Source organism: Dendrobium catenatum, unplaced genomic scaffold (assembly GCF_001605985.2).
Source record: "Dendrobium catenatum unplaced genomic scaffold, ASM160598v2 fragScaff_scaffold_911, whole genome shotgun sequence".
In the NCBI taxonomy this organism is placed as follows: Eukaryota; Viridiplantae; Streptophyta; class Magnoliopsida; order Asparagales; family Orchidaceae; genus Dendrobium; species Dendrobium catenatum.
The window spans coordinates 918,344-943,993 of NW_021319373.1; the positions used below are offsets into that span (position 1 = coordinate 918,344).

General features: G+C 35.6%; 1 protein-coding gene across 2 annotated transcripts; it reads left to right on the top strand.

The window, feature by feature from the left end:
• The first annotated feature begins 211 nt into the window (after positions 1 to 211).
• Positions 212 to 25,650, top strand: LOC110109586 (squamosa promoter-binding-like protein 14). 2 transcript variants are annotated; one of them, XM_020840742.2, is made up of 4 exons: positions 212 to 317; positions 804 to 1,306; positions 24,773 to 24,906; positions 24,986 to 25,650. In XM_020840742.2, the coding sequence occupies exons 2-4, from the start codon at positions 987 to 989 to the stop codon at positions 25,552 to 25,554; spliced, it is 1,023 nt and encodes a 340-aa protein (XP_020696401.1). In that variant the 5' UTR covers positions 212 to 317; positions 804 to 986; the 3' UTR covers positions 25,555 to 25,650. The 2 variants fall into 2 exon arrangements, with proteins under 2 accessions (XP_020696401.1, XP_020696395.1); XM_020840736.2 differs by lacking the exon at positions 212 to 317 and having other exon boundaries at positions 372 to 1,306.

A 25,650-nucleotide genomic window follows, 5' to 3' on the forward strand; every position in this document is an offset into this window, starting at 1 on the left:
TTGTTTCTTTAGCAGCTAAGCTGATAGCATTTTGTCAATTGCTTCACAATTTTGTTTGATTAGCAATTGTTTTTCTTTACTGTAATCTTTTTTTCATCAATGAATCGGACTGATGCCTCAAATATTCCAAAAAAAATAAGTAATTTGTATAAATGATTCATTATTGACTTCCCAGTTCCCACCTTAAACGAGGACGCAGTGCACACCTAATAATTAGTCTAAAATGGAGAGGGGGCAGCCATGTAACTCCGAGCAGCAGTCAAATCAACTTGTTCTTGGATTTGTGAGATTTCGCAGCTCGCTTCATTATTTCACAGGTACATAAGCATCTATTCAGCCTTCACTCAAAAGGAAGGCGCAATCACCCAGTCCCAAGAAAATCTAAGCCCATTTCAAAAGATTTTTTTTTGGGAAAAAGATTCTTCACTGATAAAAAAAAACATCTTGTCAATCCACAGTAATGATATCTTCTAAAAAAAAGTTACTTTCCCAAGCCCCGCATTCTTTCAAACCCTAAGAATACTCAAAATTCTCCCTAAAAAGCGACACCTTCATGTACAAATCTAGAAATTAAAAAAAAAAGAGGAAAATGGCGTTTTTCAATGTTAAAGGGAAGCTCCGTCATGGCCATTATTAACAAAGAAAGCAACCGCATCCATTTTTGTATAATCTAGCTAAAAGAGAAGAAAAACTACTACTTCAAAAAGGTTGTTTTAACAGTCTCACTATATCTGTAACTACATCATTATTTAGAAATAATTCCTCAAATGTGTCGCATCATGGTGCTCTCTGATTTCTGACAGGGTTATCACAGTACAGTAACCCCAGAATGGCAGTTGTCGGCTTTGTAGAGCACCCAGGAGAACCAAATAGCCAAGTTCTCAGCTTTTTAACTTTATAAAGAACGAGAACACAGTGCAGCTTCTTGTCTCAATCTCTTCTCTTCCACCGAGCCCATGGGGGAGAAACCGTAGAAGGGCTCAGAAATGGAGAGCTCAAGCTCTGCTGCTAATGGCTCTGGCGACTCTCTCAACGGTCTCAAGTTTGGAAAAAAGATCTACTTTGAGGATGCGGGAGGCAATGGAAGCTCATCCAAATCCATGGCCGCGGTGGGGAAGAAGGGGAAGGGAGTTGCGGCTGTAGGAGGGCAACAGAAGGCACCAAGATGTCAAGTTGAAGGTTGTAATTTGGATCTTACAGGGGTCAAAGCTTATTACTGCAGGCATAAAGTTTGTGGGATGCACTCCAAGTCTCCTAGGGTTATTGTTGCAGGGCTTGAGCAGAGATTTTGTCAACAGTGCAGCAGGTCATTTTTTCTACTCAACTACCTACATTTATTATTATTATTATTTCTGTGCTCAGCATTCTGTCTCTTTTTCTAGATTTTAAATTTTTTGCTGCGTTATTATACCATTTTGGTTTCTTTCTCTATGTTTTGATTTGTGTTTTTTAGGGGTTCGAATCTTTTGATGAGGTCTTCCTGATGATTGCAGATGCAAATGCTTGTTTTCTTGTTTTGAATGGCCCATTTTTAGTTTTTTTTTTCCTTTTGAGATTCTAATATTAATATTAAAGATTTGTTTCATATATATTACCCAAGAATTGAAATTGGTTCACTTTTTGTATAGTATCTGACAGAGTTTATGTTTTTCATTGTATTCTGGAGATGAGTTTGCTGGTACTTCTTTTCTTCCTTTAATTTTATGTTGGAAGGATTTAACTTTAGGTCTGTTTGACTAAAGTTTTTTTCTTTTTTTATAGGAACATTTAGGCCAGCCAATTAAGCAAACTCACACACAACACACGCAAGACTCGAACTGAAAACCTCTTAATTGGTAGCTGCTTACCAAAGCTTTCAAAGCCTTTATCAATTAAGTTTGATAGACACCCACTTGTCGTCTGGTACTTTTCATACAGTGGGGGCAATAGCTTTTTTAGGAATGTGTTTGGAGCTGTGATGTACATTTCTTTTTTTTTTTTATTATTATTAATTAGCATATGCTATCTGCGCTTGGTATGTGGGGTATGACTTAGAAGTTTATGTTGATCTATTGGGGACTATGATGTTTATGTTAGAACTGTGATAAGAAACATAAGCTCAATTTGCATTAAGTGTGACTTCTATTTTGCTCTTTATATTATGAGAATGCAATTTTCAAGGTCATTAATCAACATTCCTCAAGCTCTGGTATGAAAAATTTTGAATGGGGAAGGATAAGCATCGAGAAAATAGTTTAGAATATTTTCACTTAAAATTTTACTTAAGAAATAAAATGGAATTGTTAAGATGTTTTAGTTTGTCAAAATAAAGGAAATGAAAACTTGGATGATTAAACTATATTCCTCAAACTAGGGGAAATGGAAAATTGGAGGAACTCTTTCTCAGGGTGACTCCAAATGGTTTGTTATGGTGAAAGCACAAGTGAGAAATTGGATGGTGTTTAAAGATTAATAATGAGTTTTAATGATCATTTAAGTTAATGACTATTCATTGAAATTGACATTGAGCTACTAGTTAGCGGTGAGGTCTGAGATGATTTTAGCTACTCAGTAAGCCTTGTTTTAGTTTTTCATAAAATTTAATGAACAATTCAACCTTACAGGCAATATAGGAAGTAAATTGATTAGATTTAACATATGAAGATTAATAGTCTATAAAGATAGATCTAGCATATATAGATGTCTCTTGAGTGAACAAAATTGATATTCAGCTAGCTGTTTAGTCAATGTATCCTTAAGTTGGTGATTAGTTCCAACAACTTCTATTTCAACATTGCCATCAAATCATGATCCCATATAAAATAATGTCTAATCATTATGTGTTTGGCCCTCAGTGTAAGGTAGGGTCCTTGGTAAGTTTATTGTACTTGTGTTGGTTGCGTCTAAAGTGAATGTGAGATAACTTTAGCCCATGGTCTTCTAATTATTTCTTCAGTCACAATACCTATGCAACACAACTATTTGAAACAACATTCTTTGCCTTTGTTATTGCAAGGGTTGTTAAATTTTACTTTATATTGGATCATCACATGAGTGATAAGTCTTAAATTGATACATGTCTGACATGTTTTTTTGATTAGCTTTACAAACACTATAAAGTCAACATTAAAAAAAAAAATCAAGGTTGCTTGAAAATGCATTCTTAAGATACCACAACCCAAGATTGAGCATACTTATGTAATATTTATAAATACTTTTTAACAAAAATCAAGTTTGATTCCTTTGGATCTACTTGAAATCTAGCTAAAACATTAATTGCAACATAATGTCTGGAATATTAGGATTAAGATATAAGAAGGATCCAATCATACCTTAAAAAGATTTGAATCTATTGAAATGTCCTTCTCATCCTTATCTAATTTGGTGGCTAGGCTCATGATGTTATAAATTTGAGTTCTTTTATCGCAAGCATCATAATGAGATCAATGATATATTGGTTTGGGATATAAAAGTATGATCTTTTTTGCTTCTATCAAAACATGGAGAAGAAGTTGAGTTCATCCATCATATTTATTTTAATATCCCACTTATGATTTACACAAATTCAAGACACAAGGATTCATTCATAACATCAAATAAAATGCCACCATGTAAATTTGTGTAATTATCATTATCATCATTAATTCATTATGATTCTTCTAATAAATAGAGATTGCCTTTACCTTCATTTTCTGAAGCCTATTTCTATTTGAAATGAACTAAACATATTATAGCAAGCCTTGGGTGCTTCCTTCAATCTAAAAAGAACTTTATTTTGTGTAAATGATAAGAAATATCGAGATTTTTTAGATCCAAATGGTTAATATATAAATTTTTTAATTATACAATTTAACATTGCACCCTTGATGTCCATTTGATATACTTTAATAAATGGATAGGTCTTGAGTCTTTTTATTGGACATGTTTAATTATCTGGTCGGGTTTGGGTCGACATGGCAACTCGAAAATGATTCAGTTTTGATTTGTGAATTGTGAATTAAAACATTTGATATGTATATAGGAATGTAACATATTGATTAAAGTTTATATTAATTAAAATATAGTGAAAATGTCTAAGCGATAAGTTTAGAAGCTATAATTGGAATTCCATTTGCTTAAATTCTTTTGCAGGTTATTTGTCTTTATATATATATATATATATATATATATAGTGGGTCGGGTTTGGGTTTAGGATTTTGACTCATTTATTAAATGGATTGAGTTTGGGTCAGATGGGTTCACAGAGGGTTAACATCGATTCAGACTTGAACCTGACTCTATAACTCATTTTCCCCTAACTGCAACTCTAGTTTTATATCTAACTATTGTTCACTCTATTGTTGATCTTATTCCCAAATATCAATTATATTTTAATAACTTTATGATCTAATGATTTTGTGACTAACTCTCAAACATCATTCATTGTTAATTGATTTAGTTTTTCTTTCATCACTAGAATCAACATATTTTATTTCATATTCTTCCCAACATCTGGGGAATATATAAGTATATCATCTATGAATACAATCAAGAATATATCTAAAAATAGCTTAAAGATTCTATTCATGAGATCCATAAACACTGCAGGAGCATTTGTCAAACCAAAAGGCATCACTATAAACTCTTAATGCCCATATCTGATGCTAAAAGCTGTCTTTGTAATATTTTCTTCTCTAATCATAAGATGATGATACCTTGATCTCAAATCAATCTTAGAAAACATTGAGGCACATTCCAACTGATCAAACAAATCATCTATCCTTGGGAGATGATACTTATTCTTCACTATCAACTTGTTCAATTCTCTGTAATCTATACAGAGTCTTAAGCTTTCATCCTTCTTTTTCACAAAAAGAACAGGAGCACCCCAAGGGGAGGTACTAGGCCTGATGAATCCATTATCCAGCAACTCTTGCAATTGTTCCTTCAACTCTTTAAGTTTTTTATTGTCATTTTGTAAGGGGTCTTAGCAACAGGTTCAGCTCTTGTCACCAATTCAATAAAGAAATATATTTCTTTACTTGGAGGTAAGCCAGGTAAATCATCATAAAATATTTTTGGGAATTTCTATACAATTTATAGCAAAATTAACTATAAATTTCATATATCAAATCATTCAGAATTTTGCGTAGAATTTTATAAAATTATTTCCATCGAAATTCGTTAACTTTAAAATTTTACTTAAATTTTGTCGCGACGCATCGAAATGCGTGTGACGCCTACGATCGTCGATTTCGGATTTTATATCTCTTATATTAAGTTCCTTTGGATAGTTGATTGATTATTTCATTCTTTTGACTAACTAGAAGTATTAAAGTTATTTTTGGGTTCTTTCATATATTTCTTTTTCATTCTAACAACATCTTCCTGTATTACTTCATCTTTTAATTGTATTATTTTTTCATCAAACATGACATAAATAGCTTTTTTACAATACAAATCCTTCTATTGAATGTTTTAAAAGCCTTATTATACCTTTAATAATCCTAGGAAGATTCAGTCGTTTGATTTATTTCCCAATTTTCTCACATTTTTGTGCTATTCTTCAACATAAACTATTTGCAAATGTGTAAGTAGGAAATACTTAACCTTCTTAACCCTGAAAATGTTTGGTGCTTTTTTTTTTTATGATTTAATGTAAATTACATAGCTGGCGATATTAATCACTTTTGTGTAGAAGCATTTGGGTAGATTGTCCTCACTAAGCACTGACCTAATCATATGTATTATTATTTTATTATTATGCTCGACTACACCATTCTATTGAGATTTCCTAGTGGATGATAATTTTGTTTAATATATTGCTCATCGCAAAAAATTGTCAAATCTATCATTCATAAATTAACCTTCATGATCACCTTTAATAGTTGTAGTTGATAACCTTCTCTATTTTTGAACCCATCTAATTAATGGAGAATTTTTGTCAATAAATTTGAAATATTTTGTGATTTAGTATAAAAATAATACATTAATTGAAGCATAAAAATATTATTTCATAATGTTCTCAATAATAAATTTGAATTTTATTTTTAGCAGCGAATTTATCTTACTATTGATTATTTTAATTAAGAAGTTTGGCTTACATTCCAATAATCCAAATTTGTGAAAATGCACAAGAAGGTACGAACTTATGTTGTAAATAAAAAGAATAACAATTTTAGATATTATAGATGTAAGGTGTGAACCACTATTAAGATAGTGACTAGGATTCAAATTTAATAAATGCATGAGAATTACAAACTTGAAACCTCACTAGAGATTAAATCTGCCCATTCTTTGGTTTTATAATTTTGCCCATTCTTTGGTTTTATAATTTTGTATAAAAAGGATGGCCAACCAAATCCACTTAGGCCTTATTAAAAATATGCATTCTTGGTCTCAATGATTATGCAAGGTAGGCTTGCTTGTTTGATTTTTGGAAAATGATTTATAATTTAGTCATTTAAGCTATAAGATGCTTAATCGTAAGTGGTATATATGCTGACTCACAAATATAATTTTTTTAGTTATCTAATCCTTATTGTAAGGGTTTTTATTTTTATATGTGACTTACAATTAGGGGTGTCAATTTCGGGTCACGGGTTGGATTCGAGTCAAACTTGGAACTGGCCAAACACTATTCGGGTCAACCCGAACCGGATCTGTTTTTGTAAACGAGTCAATTTTTTGGGCATGAACCCAACCCGCTATGGGTCCGGGTCAACCCGACATGACCCGACACCAACCGAAAATTGCTTGTTTTCTGGTAAAAAATGGGTCAATCTCCGATTTTCGGGTAAAAAATGGTTCAATCTCGGGTTTCAGGTAAAAAACAAGTCAATTTTAGGTTACTGGGTTAACCCGAACCTGACCCAATTTTTGAAACGGATCAATTTGTTGAACCCGAACCCTACCCGTTTTGGGTCTGGGTTGACTCTAACCCAGAATTTTCGTGTCAGGTTCGAGTCGGGTTTTCGGGTCATGTCAAATATTGACACAACTACTTACAATGTTGTGCAAATGATGTTCATCAACTAAGAATATATGTTTGATACTGTTTTTTATCTACAAATCTTTATGGATAAACAATCAATCAAATATTTGATTGCATGGTAAGATCTATTTTTAATGGATTTTGAATGTCATTTTATTTTTAAAATCTTAGTTTATTTTTCAGTCTTGCACATTTAATACGAAAATTATTGACCTTTGGTTGATTTTAATGTTGTTTATATTATAATGGGTAAAAAAATTACTCCTAAGACCTTAACATAGCATATCCAGGCCATACCCAAGCAAAGCATATGAAAAAACCTATCAAAATCATATAATTTCTAGTGTGCCCCCGAAGTAAGAAGACAGTGATCATTTAATAATCAATCAAAATAATAATAGTAAGGTTAAGTATGGTTGGGTCCACGATAAAATCATAGAAAAAGAAATATATAATAGGAAGCTAAGTTTTCTATCATATACAACCTAGCTTAGATTTATGAACTCAGCCTATGATTCTTCAAGCTTTGTCCTTTGATACATTCAAGGTTTTACTTTAATATTCATCCTTTTAGTTCATGATTCCTTTATTTTATCCCACAGACTTGTGTAAATTTTTTATCTTAAAATTATATTTTTGAATAAAGAAAAATTACACTCTTCTCCTATAAAATAGAAGTTAGAAAGTATGTATATAACATAAAAATTCACATATCAAGCATTCACAAATTTTTTGGCACTAATATTGCTTTGGCAAGTCAGTCATTCATGATGTCCTAAGATTCAAAGACATTTCATCCTTTAGAGTGAAATATCGGATTATTGTATTAAAAGGAACATAAGTTACTTTTATGGATTTTAATGATTTTTCTTGGTGCTTGATTAAAGAGAAAGAGAGTTAGCTTGAATTAGGTTCAAGTAATCATACTTAAAAGTTTCATTAGGATTTAATGAATTCATTTAATTGGATTATATAAATTTTGGGATGGAAGGGTCCTAGAGAGACCTTCAAGTTTGATTTAATTTTGATTTGAGTTCAATTATTTTAATTAAGTGATAAATTTAGAGAGTCTAGATAAGGGGTGTATCTACTTGATTTGGAAAAGGAAAGAAAGATGATTCATTTGATGGGGTCCAATGAGAGGCTACTAGTATTTTTGTCCTAGGATGAAAGATGCATTCACTCATTTGGTGTTTGGGTCCAAGAAAATAAAGGCAAATATTTCAATAATTATTGGGGCTAAAGAAACACAAATGATCATATGTTTTTAATTTTTACGTTTGTTGACTTTGAGGTAAAACATGAGAATTCTAGATTTTTGCTCTTGAAGAGACTAGTACCAAATTCATAATCTCTTGGAGGTCATTTGGTAGATTTTATGCTGAACTTAGAGTATTATATCAAAGAACATGAATGGGATAGGTTTCGATTGAATTTGTTTCAATTCAAACTAGGGAAAACCTTGACTTATCTAAGGTTTCTTGGCCCCTAGAAGGATCTTAATAAATGTGAAGGTTCTTTTGAAACTCGATCAAAGGTCTTATAAAACCTTTGGATGGAGTTATGAAGAACACTAAGTAAGATGAGTTTTCTTTTGGGAAGACAAATTTGGTTTTAACCTTTAGTTTTTTTTTTTAAATTTGCGTAAATGCAAGAGAGAGTTTTAAATGGATGTAAGAATATGGAATGTTACCTGATTAATAAAGTTAATCAAGTTACAAAAATTAGATTCGGAGTCTTATGTATGATTGATGCTATTTGTTGATTTTGGCTCAAATAAATAGGCTAAATAAACTTAAGATTTGATTTTGAGGATTGTTAGTGCTCTCTTGAACTTTTTAGATGTAATTTGGAAACTTTTACATGATCTTAAGAAAGTATTGAACAAAGAAAACTTAAATGGGAGAAAATTCAAACTGAATTTGGTTGAATTTGAACCAAAATGATCAAGGTTTATCTGAGGATGAATTAACCACAAGAAGGTTCTAAGATTCATAGGATGAAATGTTTAAAGTTTTGGCAAGCTTTAAAGCAACTTTCATGATAAGAAAGAAAATTCTTGACAATATTTCCATTTTTTTAGAATAATTTGTAATCATTAAAGTTGGGGGAAATCATGTATAGCTTGGGAAATCAAATAAGATTAATTTTGATGTAACCTATTGATTTTTTGAAGCACATAGAAAGTGATTTTCTAGTCTACATGTAGGAATCTCGAAATTCAATACAATTAAACATTTCATTTTATTGCACAAACTTACAAAAAAAAAGGGTTTAAATACCTTCCATTACTATGACATTTGAGTTATAAACCTTAGGGTGTCTATAGAACATCCCATAAGAGTTTAATAAATTTGGTATTAATTAAGTTCATTTAATTATTTTAAAAACTTAGAAAAATTAAAAACCCTAACAAAGAGAAGACTCCTACATCTTAGATCAATTTTTAAAAATCTGCATTTTAAGAGAAATCTAATGTCTTTTATTTCATTTTTTTTTTAAGTTATGAGTTTTCATAGTTTCTAGGATTTTGTTGATCGTGTTTAGTAGGATTTATCTGACAAGTTGTGGATTGGGTTTTGCCTTCCCATGCCGCACCATGCAATTGATTTTGTTATTTTGGAGAGAATAGAAAGGAAGCCACTGTGGCCAATCTCAGCCATTCGAGATAAAAATTGGATGGCAGTGGTCAATCTATAAATTTTGAGTTTTGTGGGATGAATGCGAATTCATTCATTTTTGGATATTGGATTTAGATCCAATAATCCTAAAGTATTTCCATCATCTTCTCCCTCACGCAAAAAATCCTAGCCATCCAAAGGAGTAATTTCAATACTCAATGGCGTGGATGGAGGAGAAGGTTAGTTAGATTCTGAATCCTTTAGGAGCTCGCTAGGTTGGGGCATATGGTTGGCATGTTTTTCAATTTTAAATTGCTACCTTCACTTGTTTGTCAGTGATTTTGATCCAATAGGCCTACTAAGATTTGTATAGCGATACCTCCAAAACATAAATTAAGAGTGGAATCCATAGAGAAACCTTTAATTCTATAATCCTTTCGGCCCCCATCTAATTGTCTTTGAAATTTTTTACAATATGGCAGTTGTTTTTGGCTTAGCTTGTCATATGTACATACATCCATAATCATGCATACACTTAATTTCATAATCATAATTTATAGCAATTTATATTCTCCAAAGTAAATCTCAAGAGTGCTAAGATTAATACTACTATGCAATTGACATGGAATTTATATAATTTATGCAAATTGCCAAATAATACAATCATTCATTTAAAAAGACTCTATGCCTAAGAATTTGACTCTTAATACAACACAATAAAGAAAAATGATTCATGTAGCTGATCTCACGTGGTGGTATAAAGGCTCGATGTTGTTGTTGTATGCCATAAGATTACATATCTAGCTCGTTTTACATAACTATAACTGCATATACATAAAATCAAATATGGGATTACACAACTATCAAATAGCTTGCTTATCCATTTCTTAATAACCTCACTAATCTTAATATTTATAAAAGCATACTCTCTCTAAAAATATAAACGTATATGTAAGGGTGAGTTTTCACCTTAGTTGGTAGCTTAATAACGATATAGCAATGAAGAGACATCACAAATCAAGTTTTGCATTCCTTTATAAAGTTCATAATAAAACACAAGATTATATTCGAACATCTAATAATGTGTGTTAGAGCAAAATTTCTATAGATGGATGAAGCATACGGTAGCTAGATTTAGATTATATAAGATTCAAATAATAGAGCATTTACAAACATATTATTAGGAGATTATCATATTCAAGTAAACAAATATAGATAATCAAATTAAATAAATTAGATTGTTATACTTGGATAAAGATAGATATAGATTTTCATGCTATTAGGTCTATCTAAGCCAAATCAACATATATTATCCTGGAGCCCACCTCACAATACTTGTCAGCCCCTACACCTTAAATCAGAGTAGGACTTGTTAGCTATAGCTCGAGTTACAAGTCCACTGGGCTGTAACAATATGATGTAGGACTAGCATGTGGAGACTTGCATTATGAAATTAAGCACAAATTGAATTTAAAATCAGCAAGCTATTAATCATAGGAATGTGTAAAATAAGCTTCAAACAAGTAAGAAAGACAATCTATAAATAGTAATTAACCACAATCAAAATTCTAGAATTTAAGAAGGATAAATCAAATCAATAACTTAACTAACATGGGTTGGCAAAAAGATCCAACATTTAACATAGACTAGTCACTACAAGAACCATGAACTCAATAATTTAAAAAGCTAACAGATTTAAATTAACATAAAAATAATGATGCCACTAAGAATTAGACTTCAAAGATATCTACTTAAATGTATGAAGTAAGAGTAGAAAGACTTATATATTTTTGTTGCACGGAAGCTTCCTTTAGATGTGGTGTGTGGTCTTGACCGGTTGATCTTCAAAGGGTTGCTCCGTAGTGCCTTCCTTGTGTCTTGCTTCATAGTGGAGAAGAAGAGATGTTGGCCAAAATCTGGAAGGAGGGAGGCCACGATTTTTGCTATTTGGGGGAGATTAGGAATTGTGTGAGGTTAATTAGAGTGGTGGAGCTTAGGGGAATAGGAGAGAGTGGGGTTGAAAAATGGAAGAGTAGTTTTGAAATGGGGAAAAATTAAAGTGAACTTTGTAATTAATGGTTCAACTTCCCATTAATTAACATGGAGAGTTCCAAGAGTGGGCCAACCATGTGAAAGGGAAGGGGTTGTGTCTTTTCCAATCCTCAACTAATTTTGAAAATAAAAAGGAGAGGTGGGTGGGGTTGGAAATGTGGGCTCCGAAAATTCGGCCACGGCCTCCGCTCGCTCTTTTCTTTTTATTCGGCAAGCGAGTTTTAACGGATAAGTTCCGGGGTAAATTTTGGAAGGCAGATGGGTTTGTAGATAAGACACTACCCAGAGATTTCGCCCTCATTTTGCGAGGACTTTATGATCTGAGTTCTGGTTTCCTATAGGCGCAAGCCCCTATAGTTAATTACCCCTCCCGGTCACGAGAGAGAACTTTCGATTAAGGCTAGTTGTCAATCAAATACGTAGATATACGTGTATCTGGCATATAGTAGCAGTAATGGACTTAGGATATTGGTAGAAATTGGATTTGGAAATTGGGTTTGGATTTGGGAATTTGAGAAATTTAATATTTAAAATAGAAATTTCACCATCTCGTACTTGAAGCGGATGGTGGGGGGATGGATGATGGACCCGATCAAGATCCCATGGTTCCGTCGTCCCGGCCATCGTGGTCCCTGGTCTACTTAGTCAGAGGAGGTAGTCGACCCAACCTGAAAGAAGGATCCTTGTCAGCAGCCATGGGTTGCTTCGTCCAAGGGGACCTTGTAGACCTGGGTTGAATGTTTGTCTAAGGGGACAAATTTGAATGCACCTTAGTTAACAGAGGGCTTTGTTTCCTATCGCTCATATCCTATTGATTCATATCTCAAGGATTTGATGCCAATAAGGAATGTATCGGCGCTGACCATAACCAGTATTTTGTGGTGCCATTTGGCGGCAAAACCACTCGGTTCAGAGGGCCCCGGGTCATAACCGTTTATCCTGCGGTGCCATTTGGCGGCAAAACCGCCAGTTAGAGGACACGTACCACGTCCTTACTAACAGAAGATTATTTGAGAATGAATCTTAGTAATATTTTCGACTAGACGTTTAGCTCTATATGAGCTAAGTAAATTTTAATTTGTCCACCTCGGCAAACTGTTGCGGAGGGTGGATGGATTTTGCTTTAAGCGTTGAGATGGATAGTTTCATTTTTAAATATTTTTGGAATTTTGAGATTTTTGTGGAGTTTTGGATTTTTGGATTTCTATGGGTATTTTGGGTGGAGCTATGGAATATTTGAAATGGATTTTGGATATTTGGGAGACATTTGAAAATATTTGGGAACCCCTCCGGTTGAGATCTGCATTCAACACGGCCATCATCGGGGTGTTTGGGGTTATTTCCATTTGATTGAACCTTGTCGACTCTATCAAATTATCGATAGATGATCGAATTTCGTAGGCTTTATGCCCTTGTTAGTGAATTCTTTTGATTGTAGGCCTTGAAGGCCTAAAATAAATATTCTGGTCGCCACGGCCACATATTTATTTGTTGGTTCGAACCTTGTCGACTCCTATTGATCTATATAGAAGGATAGGGTTCGAACTTGAATTCACTTGTCAACCCGCGCATCATCCCTAGACGTCACGTGTGTACCAATAACACGCTCGTCGGGGCCTATGCGGGTTTGGGGGCATTTTATAATTAAACCCTGTCGACTCCTTTTTACCTGCTAAGGAGGATCGAACTTAAAATTTGATAACCCGCGCAGCATCCCTAGACGTCACGTGTGTACCAATAACACGCTCGCCGGGGCCCATGCAGGTTGAAATTGTATTTTTCCCTTTAGTGTACCTATGTGTATACAATTTATAGTGCACGTGTAGGGGTACTTTGAAATAATTGTAGACGCCTTCTGTCCTCTTGCATAGAAGTTGAGGATCCGGTGGCGTGGCGTAGCAGCTTATGAATATAATTGTTCGCTGCTTCGTACAGGTAGACTGTCGTGCACTAGTCGTTGCTTTATGTAGGTGAATTGCAGTGTACTAACTAATCTCCTGCTTTACTCATAGGTTCTTGCATTTGTTATGATCTTTTGATATTTGTTTGTGAACATCACATCTGGTGTACGACATGATCTTCTACGATGACTCGTAGGAGTCGACATTCACTACATATCTTTCGTCTTTGCTTACAGTGGATCAATGTATCTTTCAACCATTGATTGATTATTGACGGCAGCCATGTTGCAACATTTGTTATCTATTGTTGATTATCACTATCGTACATATGTATGTTTGTTGCACACCAGTCCTCCCAATTTTGTAGGAGACCGAAATATTTACTTGCATACTGACTGATATCGATTGTGGAAGGATTATGTGTCACTTTGAACTTGATGTTTGTGTATTCATCTAAAACTCCTTCGTGGTGGAATCATTTGCTTTTTCTTGTTCTTCGTCAACCTTTGTTTGTGGGTTAGCTGATTATTAAGTGTTGGAAAACTACTATACTCATCGTATGCTAATTATTATTGTCCACAAGTCGGTCATCGTATTCTTTACAACCATTGTTGATTGTTAATGATGGATGAGCCTTGTTGAACATCATACATCTTCCACTGCCATGCGAAGATGGTTCAAATGTTGTGCAGCAAACTTGTTTAATATCATGTTCATCCTAATTAATGTGACGACATATTGATATCTCAATGAAATCTCATGTTTTGATTGCAACCATATTATTGTACTCTCCAATCAACCTTTGCTTATGGATCGATTGCATTCATTGTGTAGTCTTTATATTTTCTTCATGAATATGTCAGGATGTTCATTACAATCATCCCTTTCCCTTCCTCAAGCATGATTGTTTTTGTACTTTCCACCATCTTCTTATCACTTGCAAACAAATTAAATATGCAAGTTCTTTGTTTGTATTCATGTTCAATGTCCAAACATGATCTGGTTCATTTGAACTTGAGTCCAATTTGTCCACATCATATCAAGTTCAAGTTTCCCTTCAAGTGCACTTAGTTCAAACCTGAATTCAAGTTCTCTTGCACGTCTCAAGTTTGGTTCCTTTAGTTTTATTCATTAATCATATCCAATCTCAAGTTCAATTTCAAGTTCTACTTAATGTTGCTCAACTCAAATTCAATGTTCACAAGTTCTTGCTTTGAGTTCAAATCTTCTTTGTAGTTCATTTGCAAGTTCAAGATGAGTTCAGTTCAGCTTGAGTCCAACTCAAGTCTTACACAAGTCATCCATGTTCGTTCATATGGCAAGTCTAAGTCTTCACTTGGTTCAAACCAAGTTCATGTTCATTATGCTTAAGTTATGATTCATTTAGGTTTGGGTTCAATTAAGTAGATTGAATCAAGTCCACAAGTACCATTTTTCTCCAAGTCCTTGTCTGTATTTCAGACAAAATTTTGGCAGCCTCCCGGCGTCTCTCCCGTTAAGGGGAAAAAACCAAGAGGCCGCCTACCCGCCACGCCTCCAAAGGCGTGCACGGTTGGTGTTTGTGAGACACCGCGGCGGTTGTATTTATTTTTCTCCCACCACGCGCACCAAAGGCGTGTTTGGGGTTTTAAAAAGCATTTTTTATTTGAAAAGCATGCAATTTTTAACATTTCCCCCCGCTCGGAGGTACTTATGAGCGACCCCGCCTCGCCGTAGGTGCCGCACCGGGGTCCCATCCCACCACGCGCACCAAAGGCGTGCTTGTGGCGGTTTTCCAGTTCGCCATGAACATTGAAACAGAGTTTGAGTTTAGGAAATTATACCTTAGCGACCGGGGGGTCGGCACGTGGATCGAGGGGTCACTCGCCTATCTCGTCGTAGGTATCGCACCGGGGTCCCATCCCACCACGCGCACCAAATGCGTGCTTGGGGCGGTTTGCCGGTCTGACACGAACACCGAGGTAATAGAGTGGAGGGGATGCAAGCATTTTTTTATATATTAATATTAATTATATTAATTAATTGCAACTAATAATAATTATAATCATATTTAATTAGTTATATTTATTTGCAATCAATTATACTCTCTCTCTCTCTCTCTCTCTCTGTTCGTGTGTGGAGTCAGCATAGACAGGAGGTCGACGGGGTTGGGTAAGGTCGAAAGTGTGGTCGGTTCCGGTCAAAGGTCGGGACAGAGAGGGAGCTCCAGTAGAGAGGAAGGAGGTCGGACGGGAGGAGGAAAGGTTGAGATCGGAGAGGCTTCGGAAGATGGGGGAGCTGGAGTTCGTGAGTAGCCCGAGAAGCCTCCATTCCTTTGCTATTTAACGACCTCTGCGGACGCTCAATCGTGGCCGGTTCACGGGAATAACGGATAAGTGATCGCAGTTGCAGCGTGATTTGATCGGTTCGGCAGTCCGAGGTACGCGATGTTTCAGCTAGATTCACGGGATTTGATTGCAAATCAGAGCAGCTCGCAGGATTTCATGCAGGATTTCGGGGATCCTTCGATAGTCCGAGGTATGCGGGATATCCGGCAATATTCGTGGACCCGATGGATTGGAGCAGGTATAAATTTCATTTTTATTCTTCTTTGGATATTATATGGAGGTCAACAGGAAAATGGAAAAGTAGTTTTGAAAAGGGAAAAAAGTTAAGGTGAACTTTGCAATTAATGGGCCAACTTCCCATTAATTAACATGGAGAGTTCCAAGAGTGGGCCAACCATGGGAAAGGGAAGGGGTTGTAGCTTTTTCAATTCACAACTAATTTTAAAAATGAAAAGGAACTCCTGAATTCATAATTCCAAGAGATAAGTGGGGTCGAATTGGAAACCCAAAGGTTAAAATTTCATATTTGGAAATTTTGGATTTCGAACTTCGATGGGGAGGTGGTGGTGGTGGGCTTGCTGGCGGTAGAAAGGGAAGGGGTGCCTGCCGAGAGGGAGGGGGCTTGATCCTTAATGTTAAAGGAGGGACTAATGCCAAAATCTGCAGGAAGATCCAACATTGATTTTCTTTATCACCATGAAATGTCCATCACTTTTGGTATGCAGTTTCTTAACAGTTCCTATTCTCTACTTGAGGTTACTGAAGAGAATTAGGGTTGAAATTAGAATTCATTCAAAATAATCATCATCACCTTAAGAGAGAGAGAGAGAGAGAGAGAGAGAGAGGCTCCATCACATTACAAGACAAAATAGACACAAATGACCTTGGATTTATAACATAACATTAAGGAAAGTTCACAAATTAAATTAAATCACCTACAACACACACAACAACTAATAATATAATGACTCAATCGTGGCTGTCGATCTACAACCCCTTCTATGATAAACATTCCATGTATTGATGCCCCCATCACAATCTCTATCTTGTTACATCACAAAGTAATACAACTGTTGACTATAACAAGGAAATAAAATACAAATGATTTGTCTTGAGTGAGATTTAAACATGTTTGTTGGAGCATTAATTAAAGAGTATAATAGTTATGGTGTCACAAGTTTAGATGTTAAATTGAAGACATGCATAATAAAGATAAAAAAAATATATCATATATATTGTATTAATATCAAAGATAAAAGAAATATATCTTGAATATTGTATTAAAATCAAACCAGTGCAAGAATCAAATTCGCAACTCACAATTTCATTAAAGGAGACATATTATGAAACAAATAACATGAATGATGCCAAACAAGGAACAAACATGTTCATTTAAATATGCATGATCACTCAATGATCAAGTAAATGCATGATAATATTAATTTATTAAGAGTCAAGGGACACTTGGTTGTTATAAAATAACAATGTAATCCACTTCAAACATTTGAGATGTCCTCAAACTTGGTCCAATTGACTTGGATGACATTAAAGACTATTCCCTCTAGCATAATGATCATGCCATTTTATGTGGGCATTGTTCACTTTGGTTCAACCCATCTCATATTAGATTAAATCCATTACTTTACTCTTTTTGATATCATATTCAAGGTCTCCCATCCCAAGTGTGCTTCATCACAAGCATGCTTAATTTTATAGTTCCTTGTGAAATTTCACACATACATATATTTATTGCTTATAATTCACAAAGTATTTTATTAAAATTTCACATATCACACTACCATATGTCTCGCATATTTAAGTCTAACCCTTTAATGGTTTGCAACCTTTTCTTATTTTTGGTCATGAGATTTTGTTCATTCTTGTCTTTCTTTTCTCCTGAAGCATGGTAATAGCCATTGTCTTCGGACTTCTATGTCTTATGATCATCCCTGTCGTTATCTTACCCATCTCTTCAAATTTTTTATGTTTCAATAGTAATCATCGTATTGGTTTCAATTAGTAGTTAACAACATATTATATAATTATTAATTTATTCTTATTTAAATTTCTTGTAGTTTCAAATTTCATAAAAGTTAGGATGCACCTAAGCATGGAATTTGTCCCAAGTCCTTAATTTTTTAGTAAAATTCTTTTAATTAGAATAATTAGATTGAAAGGTCAATTTTTTGCTATAAGTTAGGTAAAACCTTAATTTAGTCAAGTATTGTCGATTCAATCAAATGATTCTATAAATTATCAATCTATTTTGTATGCAAAATACTTGTATACATAATTCAATTTAATTATGACTATTAGATTAAGTCCTCAAATTTGAGTATAACTTGGAAAAAATCTAATTCATTGCACTTTTGTTGAAATTTGATCCATACAAAGTCTCATTAGACTTAATTCACATGCAAGAAACATGACATACTTAGTTCAATTCAATTTAGAAGCTAATCTACTAAATCTCAATAAAGATAACCATCCAAATTAGGACATCCTAGTGATAGGTATGATGAGGTAGCCCTTTTACAAATGTCTTGACTATAGCTTCATCTATGATGGATTGGCAATCACCGCAGTTTAAAGAGGACAATGAGAGAGTGAGAGAGACCCTCTCACCCACGGGCTATCTTTTTTTCCTTGAACCTTTTCCTTTCCCGGTGTTCTTCTAAAAGACCCAGACTCTCTAAAGCCTCCACTCTCCAATATAATAAGGAGATGAATAAAGGACTTAATTTAGCTTTGAACTGCTCCGATTTGTTTTACAAGCTATGACAAGCCTAACATAGTTTGCTAGAGTGGAGACGTGAGCAAAAATTAACTACTACTACACACAGTAATCCTTTCTTAAGAAAGAGACAGAATAGTCGAGATCGATAGCTCAATATTTCACATGTTTTTATAGAAAGTTGGCCTCACATTGTTTTGTAAATTTAGTAGACTTGGGTAGCTCACTGATGAGGACATCGAAGATCAACGGCTACAATCGTGTCTATTTATTTTGATGCATTTTATTTGTTATTTGTACTTTTCCCTTTCTACCCTCACTTGAGGGCTTTGTCTTATGTTTGCCCTAGGGGCAATTGTGTCTTTTTTATTTTCCTTCATGTATTTGGCTATTTAAGCCCCCCCTTCCTCTTGGAAAGGGATGATGGATTATTGATAATGAAAATTTCATGTTCTTGGTGATCTCTTAGTTAGTTCATGTTGATCTATTAGTGAGTTCATGTTGATCTCTTAGTGAGTTCATGAGAGGAGAAATCCGAGGAGGACTTACAATACCCGTCAATCTTTGAAAGAGTCCAAGGTTCGCGGTTCTTACGATCTCTTTGTGAGTTCGTTAATTACTTTTATCTTACTTGTATTTCGTTCATCTCCTTTCTACCCTCTTCATCCATCCAAGTCTTCCCCTAGCTCCACCTCCCCAAGCCGCCGACCATCACCCACTCGATCTCCGGCCTCCCTCCCACGGCCTTCCCCCTCCACCCTCCCCCCCCCTCTCTCTCTCTCTCTCTATGCCGCTAGCCATGCATGTGATGGATTTCCATGTAATGCACAATCAATGCATTGATTACAATCCAATTGAATTCAAATTTCCCAATTAATTCCTCTTTGGAATTCTTTCCAAAAGCCAAGCCATATTTTGGGAAATAATTCACGTGTTCCCTCCCTCCGTAATTTTGTCCAAAATCAGACTATTAATTTTGGAATGAAATCCCACCTAATCTAATCCCACCGCCTCCTCTCAATGCTCTTCCCACGTATCCTTCCTTTCCTGGAAACTTCACGTGGCTGTCCAAATTTCTGGGCATAAGTTGCACGTTGTCTAGCACATCCCAGATTTTCTTCTTGCTGCCCATCACCCCAGCAAAGGGAAATCAACCATTTTGCTGCCGTGAATCCTCCTATTGCTGTCCAAATCCTTCCTATGGTTGCTGCTCAGATTTTCTAAGTTATAATGTTGCTGTCCAGAAGAATTTCAGCAGTAAAAACAGCTGACCTGCTGCCCAACAGCATCCGGAAGAATTCCAGCGAGGAAAACTTGAATTCCAGCCGCCTAAAACCTTCAAACAGCTGGCCGCTCTCCTACAACTTGCTGTCCACTGATTCTACAAATCTCCTAGCACCATGCCTTCATCCGGAAGGTTCCAATTGATGTCCAGAATCTGTCCAAATCAAAAACTGTTGCTGTCTTGACGATCCACACCTTGTCTTGGCTAATCGGTGGTGCGAAAAAGCTCATGGTGACTGTCTTAGTCATCCCCAACACCAAACGATTCTGCCGGAGTGCGTATCTCTCCTGTCTTTGGGTAAACTCAACATCTGATTTGCTATCTTTATAGTTACATCCTTGATTGTGGTTATTATTAATGGATTCATGAAGATCATGTCAATTATTTGCCGTTAGAACCTAGTAATAGGAAGAGTTGTGTGAGGAATCTTTTATAGACTAATCTTATTGTTAGTATTGAAATTTATTGTTGGAACGATCCATGTATGCAATGTCGGATTAAGCTGGCTATCTTTTGAACTTAACTTCTATTCATGTGAATTAACCTAAGCTTGTTTTATCAACTTATTGTCTATTCATGTAAATCACCATAATGAGTATAATTATTGTTGCTCCTAACGTTAAGCGTGCAAGCTCTTACTTCAAACCAATTTTCACATGATCGTTTTACATCACTCACTCTCCCGGCTTGTCTCTAAGGACGTGCACATTGGTAATGATTTCTTTCTTTACTCATTAAAGAGTTATTATATGTTATTCTCATGACAAAATGATATATGTAGCTGATTGAAGTCATTTACTTGCACGATCAGTTAAGGCAGTAAGGTCAATTCTTGAAAGCATCATTTGCATGTGCTAGTCTATAAGTTATTCATGTTTAAAAGATTCCCCTTGATGTTTTTCTAGTCATAACATGCTCGATAAAATGTCCAATGAATATTTAGCAGTTTTTTAGGAAGCTAAGCACCAATTGTGGAGCGGTTGTTGGTGTTAGCTCATATTTTGCATTAATTGTATTTCTGACATTCTATGAGCATCTTTCATGATAAAAATAACAAATGCAGCAACCAAGAAGAAAGTTGAATACATTGACAAAATTTAGAGTTTATTTTTCATCCATTTCTTTTATTCTTTTGGGTTGATAAAAGAGCCAATTCATTATCCAAAGTTTATTATGCGTTATATGGTTTTTGAATCATTATAAAGATATGGTTCTCAGTAGTCAATTCATTTTGAGACAAGTTGAGGGAAATTTTAAATAGCTCAATGGATTTGAGATGATTGTTTTCTTAGCTACATTGTATTTCTTTTGATTTTGCATGAGATTCTAGTGTTGAAAGATTAGGTAGGAAAATTAATAGACCTAATGTAATATGGATAGAGGTTGTTTAATAAGATTTGCAAGAATAGGTTTAATATTCCACGCAAAAATTAGAGGAATGATTAAAATGATGATTCATAAATATAAGCCCAAATATTTGGCATAATGTACAAATCATCATATTCGATAGGTCTCAACTTAAGCCAAAGCTTTTGCCTTCATGGAGATGGCTATCTTTAGGTTTGCCATTAGAAAGGATTTATTTTGCTTTTAGTGCGAATTTCAACGCAAGGGATGGGGTTTGAATTGTACGGTTTGATTATTAGAATTTTAATATAAGTTTTGACTTTTATATGATTATGAGAAATATTCAAAATACCATAAGCCTTTGAAAATAATAATCAAGTAGTCAATAAATGAATTGTTGAGTAGGTGAATTGCTGAGTAGTTTAGCAGATGAATGTTTTGAATTGGGTAAAAAAAAAAAAATTATAGAACTTAGTTCATTAGAATTTTATTGATTCGTTTGATATAACTCTTTTATTAATTTAAGTGTTGTGGTGATTTTGTTCAGTGTAGGTTGTTCATAGCTCTCCTACAAAAGGTATCCTCATAACTTTTAAAGTTATCCCTAAGTTGAGATAACTCTCATTCTAAGCTTAAGTAAGTTATCATTCTAAGCTTAAGTTAGTAATCTCTTGTTTAACTTATTGGGTTGTATTTAAAATTCAAGATTTCTGCGACTTTATTCTAAGTTGCCAGTATTGTGATTCATTTATGTTTGGTTAACTTAAAATTGAATAAGTGAATATTGATTTTAAGATTTGAGCCTTTTGACAATTCTAATTTGGTGAATCTCAAATAAGTTGAGCCTAGTGGGTGAGTTTCCCTATTGTAGTTTCAATCGTTTAGTGTCGGATGTCCATCTATCTAAGGCTTTGTTTGGGACGGCTTTTTTATTGCTTTTTAAAATAAATTTTTTTGTAATAGAACTCCGTTTTAAGAAGCAATAAAAAAACAGTCCCAAACGAAAAGAGCCTAAGGCATCGTAGCTCTCCTATGAAAGGTAGCATCATAACTTATAAAGTTAACCATAAGCTTAAATTAGTTGCCTCTTTTTTAACTAATTGGGTTGTATTTAAAATCCAGGATTTTTGTGATTTTTAATCTAAGTTGCCAATATTTTATGTTTCATTATGCTTGGTTGACTTAAAATTGAATAAGCTAACAATTGACTTCAAGATTTGAACCTTCTGACAATTCCAATTTGATGTATCCCAAATATGTTGAGCCTTGTGGGTGAGTTCCCTACTGTATGTTTCAGTAAAAACTAAATTTAATTTTGTAAAGAGGAAAAAAAAAGTATCTTAAAACTCTCTTATGAATTATAAGGTTGGTTAAAGCACATCACCTTTTCTAACTGGGAATTTTATTACAACCATTTACCATTTATAGGATGATTCCTCTTGTATAGGATTTGTTCATTTTTCTTATTATGCGTTTTCTTACTATTGTATATCGTTGATGAGTAAAACCTTTTTCTCTTTTTTAGTATTGTTGCGTCCAGGAGTATTCGCGGCAGTAGAGAAATATAAAGTTTATCGTCTTAGCGTTATACGAAAATTTGGCACGCAATTAGATAAGAGAGAGGGTCTAGCATTTATGAGACACCAAGATTTTTACGTGGAAAACCCCTGAAAAAAGGGCAAATGAGGCCCTTCCTTGGGAGAAGGCCTTAGCTTGATGTACATCTTATAGAGTACATTACATGATGTAAATACAAAGAGCTACTATTGACATATTTGCTTTGTTGAAAGGATTGTAGCCAGCGGGCGACGGAAGTCAGGAGGACCGTAGTCAGCTGGCGACGGAGGTCGGAAGGACTGTAGTCGGCGGGCGACGTAAGTCAGGAGGACCGTAGTCGGCGGGCGATGGAGATTAGAAAGACTGTAGTCGGCGGGCGACATAAGTCAGGAGGACCGTAGTCGGCGGGCGACATAAGTCAGGAGGACTGTAGTCTGACGACGAAGATCAGAAGAACAGCGTCAGGTAGAAGTCCAACAATGGAAAGAAATCCATCTTCGTGTAAACGTCCAGCGAAGTCTGATAATCGGCAGAATTCCGGCGCCGGGTAGAAACTTGGCAAAGAGTGAAGGTTTGACGCCGGGTAGAAGTTTGACGTCTGTTGGTGGCAAAAGAGAACTCCGGCTTCACTTGGGCGGAGTTTCGGCGTCAGGAGGGAACTCTGTTGCAAATTGGGAAGAATTTCAGCATCATGTGAAAGTTGGGAAGAATTCTTGCGTTCTCCCGAATATCACGCAGAATCCCGATGTGTTCGGGCGACAGGAAGAGCTCCGGCGGCGGTCGAGGAGGGGATTCTCCTTTTCCCCTCTCTTCTTCTTCCCTTCTTCTTCTCTCTCTTCACTTGAGTCCCCTTTGTGTAGAATGAGGGCTTTATTTATAGTTTTTCTGGAGTGACATAGCTCGTAAATAGGCGTGAGATCAAGGGCGAATTGGGAGTGTTCTGAATGGACGGCCGATATCGAATCCTTTGATCATGCACCGTTTGTTGGGCATTTGAAGGCCTTAATGATGTCGGAATTCGGCGATCTTGGGCTCGTTGGGTTCGTATTTTCGAGACGCTCAGTTTGACTATAAGCTTGCTGAAATCGGAGTTCGGGAGCTCCCGGAATTAATTTTTGAAGTTTCCAATTAGCTTTTGCCTCGAGATTCGTGCCCGATCAAGCTAATTTTGTTACGACGTATCAAGTATATTTGGCTTAGATAAGTTCTTCCCCAAGACTGTTAAGATGCTGACAATCTTGTGCCATGGTTATTATATTATATCTATGAAAATTATAATACTTATGGATATCAAATATGAGGTTGTGTGTAAAATAGTGGTGACCAGCGAAAACATTCTTTATCGTTAGTCTTATTTATCAATTCTACATAAGATACTTGTAAATGAGTATATTTAGGGTATTTTTTTACCATTGGGGTTTATCTCTAATTGAAGATTGAAAGGTTGGGTGTTCGTGTTATCATTTCGGTGAGCAAGAGTTACTGTGGCTGGCATAAATGTCAATGGTTCAAAATGGTACGTGCCATGGTGCATGGAATGACACAGTGCACATACTATGTTATTTGCTTGACAGGGCGTGACGTATCAAAATAGTGCTCGCTATTTGCACCATGCATGTGCAATGGTGCATGACTCAAGACGCAAATGACACGCACTGTTTGTTAACATGTTATAAATTATAAATTATTATTATATATCAGGCTAATCCTTAAGTTTTCATGAGCGATAACAGCACGTTATTATACATAAAGCTGGATGGAGTAATTCCATTAAAGAGATCTTACTATCTTCTTTTCCTCCATGAGGATGCTTATTCTCTCCTTTTTTTTAACCTGAATGTCTTGAGAGATCTGAGGGGCCATTGCTGTCCACATGCAACACAATGCAACACAATTTGATCTCTGATTACCTCCCCATCCTAAAATCCAAAGATCTCCATTTTTAATAACTGATACCTGTGACCACATACCAGCAATAACAGTACCTCTTTTGCAGGTTCCACCTTCTATCTGAATTTGACCAGGGGAAAAGAAGCTGTCGCAGACGTCTAGCTGGACATAATGAACGTCGAAGGAAGCCGCCTCCTGGGCCTTTAACGTCGCGATGTGGCAGGCTTTCATCCTTCCATGGTGCTGTTCTCTTTGCATTTTATTTCATTTCACTGCTTTCCATCTAATCTCCGAGCTAGAACATTTTTCATGTTTGCAGAGGACAACAGCAGATTTAGAAGCTTCCTGATGGACTTCACTTATCCAAGGCCGCTAAGTGCTTCAAGAGATACATGGCCAAGCATGAGAAGCAATGATCAGACAGTCAATAACCAGTGGCATGGGAGCTTTGGTACACGTGTTAACCAGTATCCTACTTTCCTCTCTGCTCCTGAGCAAGCATCAGGCGATTCCCTTGCAGGTGTCTCAGACTCCAGCTGTGCTCTCTCTCTTCTGTCAACTCAGCCATGGGGCTCAACCATTGTTGCAGCGGCCCCGCCTAGAAACCATGAAGCTCCGCTGATTTCAGCGAGCACCAGAATCGATGGTGGTCCGATGGCTCAACTGAACATAGCATGCAGTTACATGAATAGTCCATGGGCATATAGAGATCATGCATCAGGGAGCAGCTCCCTTGAGATGGGAATTAAGCAGTTGCCGGATGTTGGCAATGGCCACTTCTCAAGTGAGCTTGAGCTGGCTCTGCAGGATAATAGGCAGTGCCCTGATGAGCTTGGCCACCGTGAGGTCTTTGATCATGATCATTCTGTCATGCACTGGTCTCTTTAGTAGTTATGTTGGGGGTTTGGTGCTTTTAAACGTTTTGTGAACTATGCCATGTACTGTTTTTTTGAGACTCGGCAGAACATGAAACATCTTTGCTAA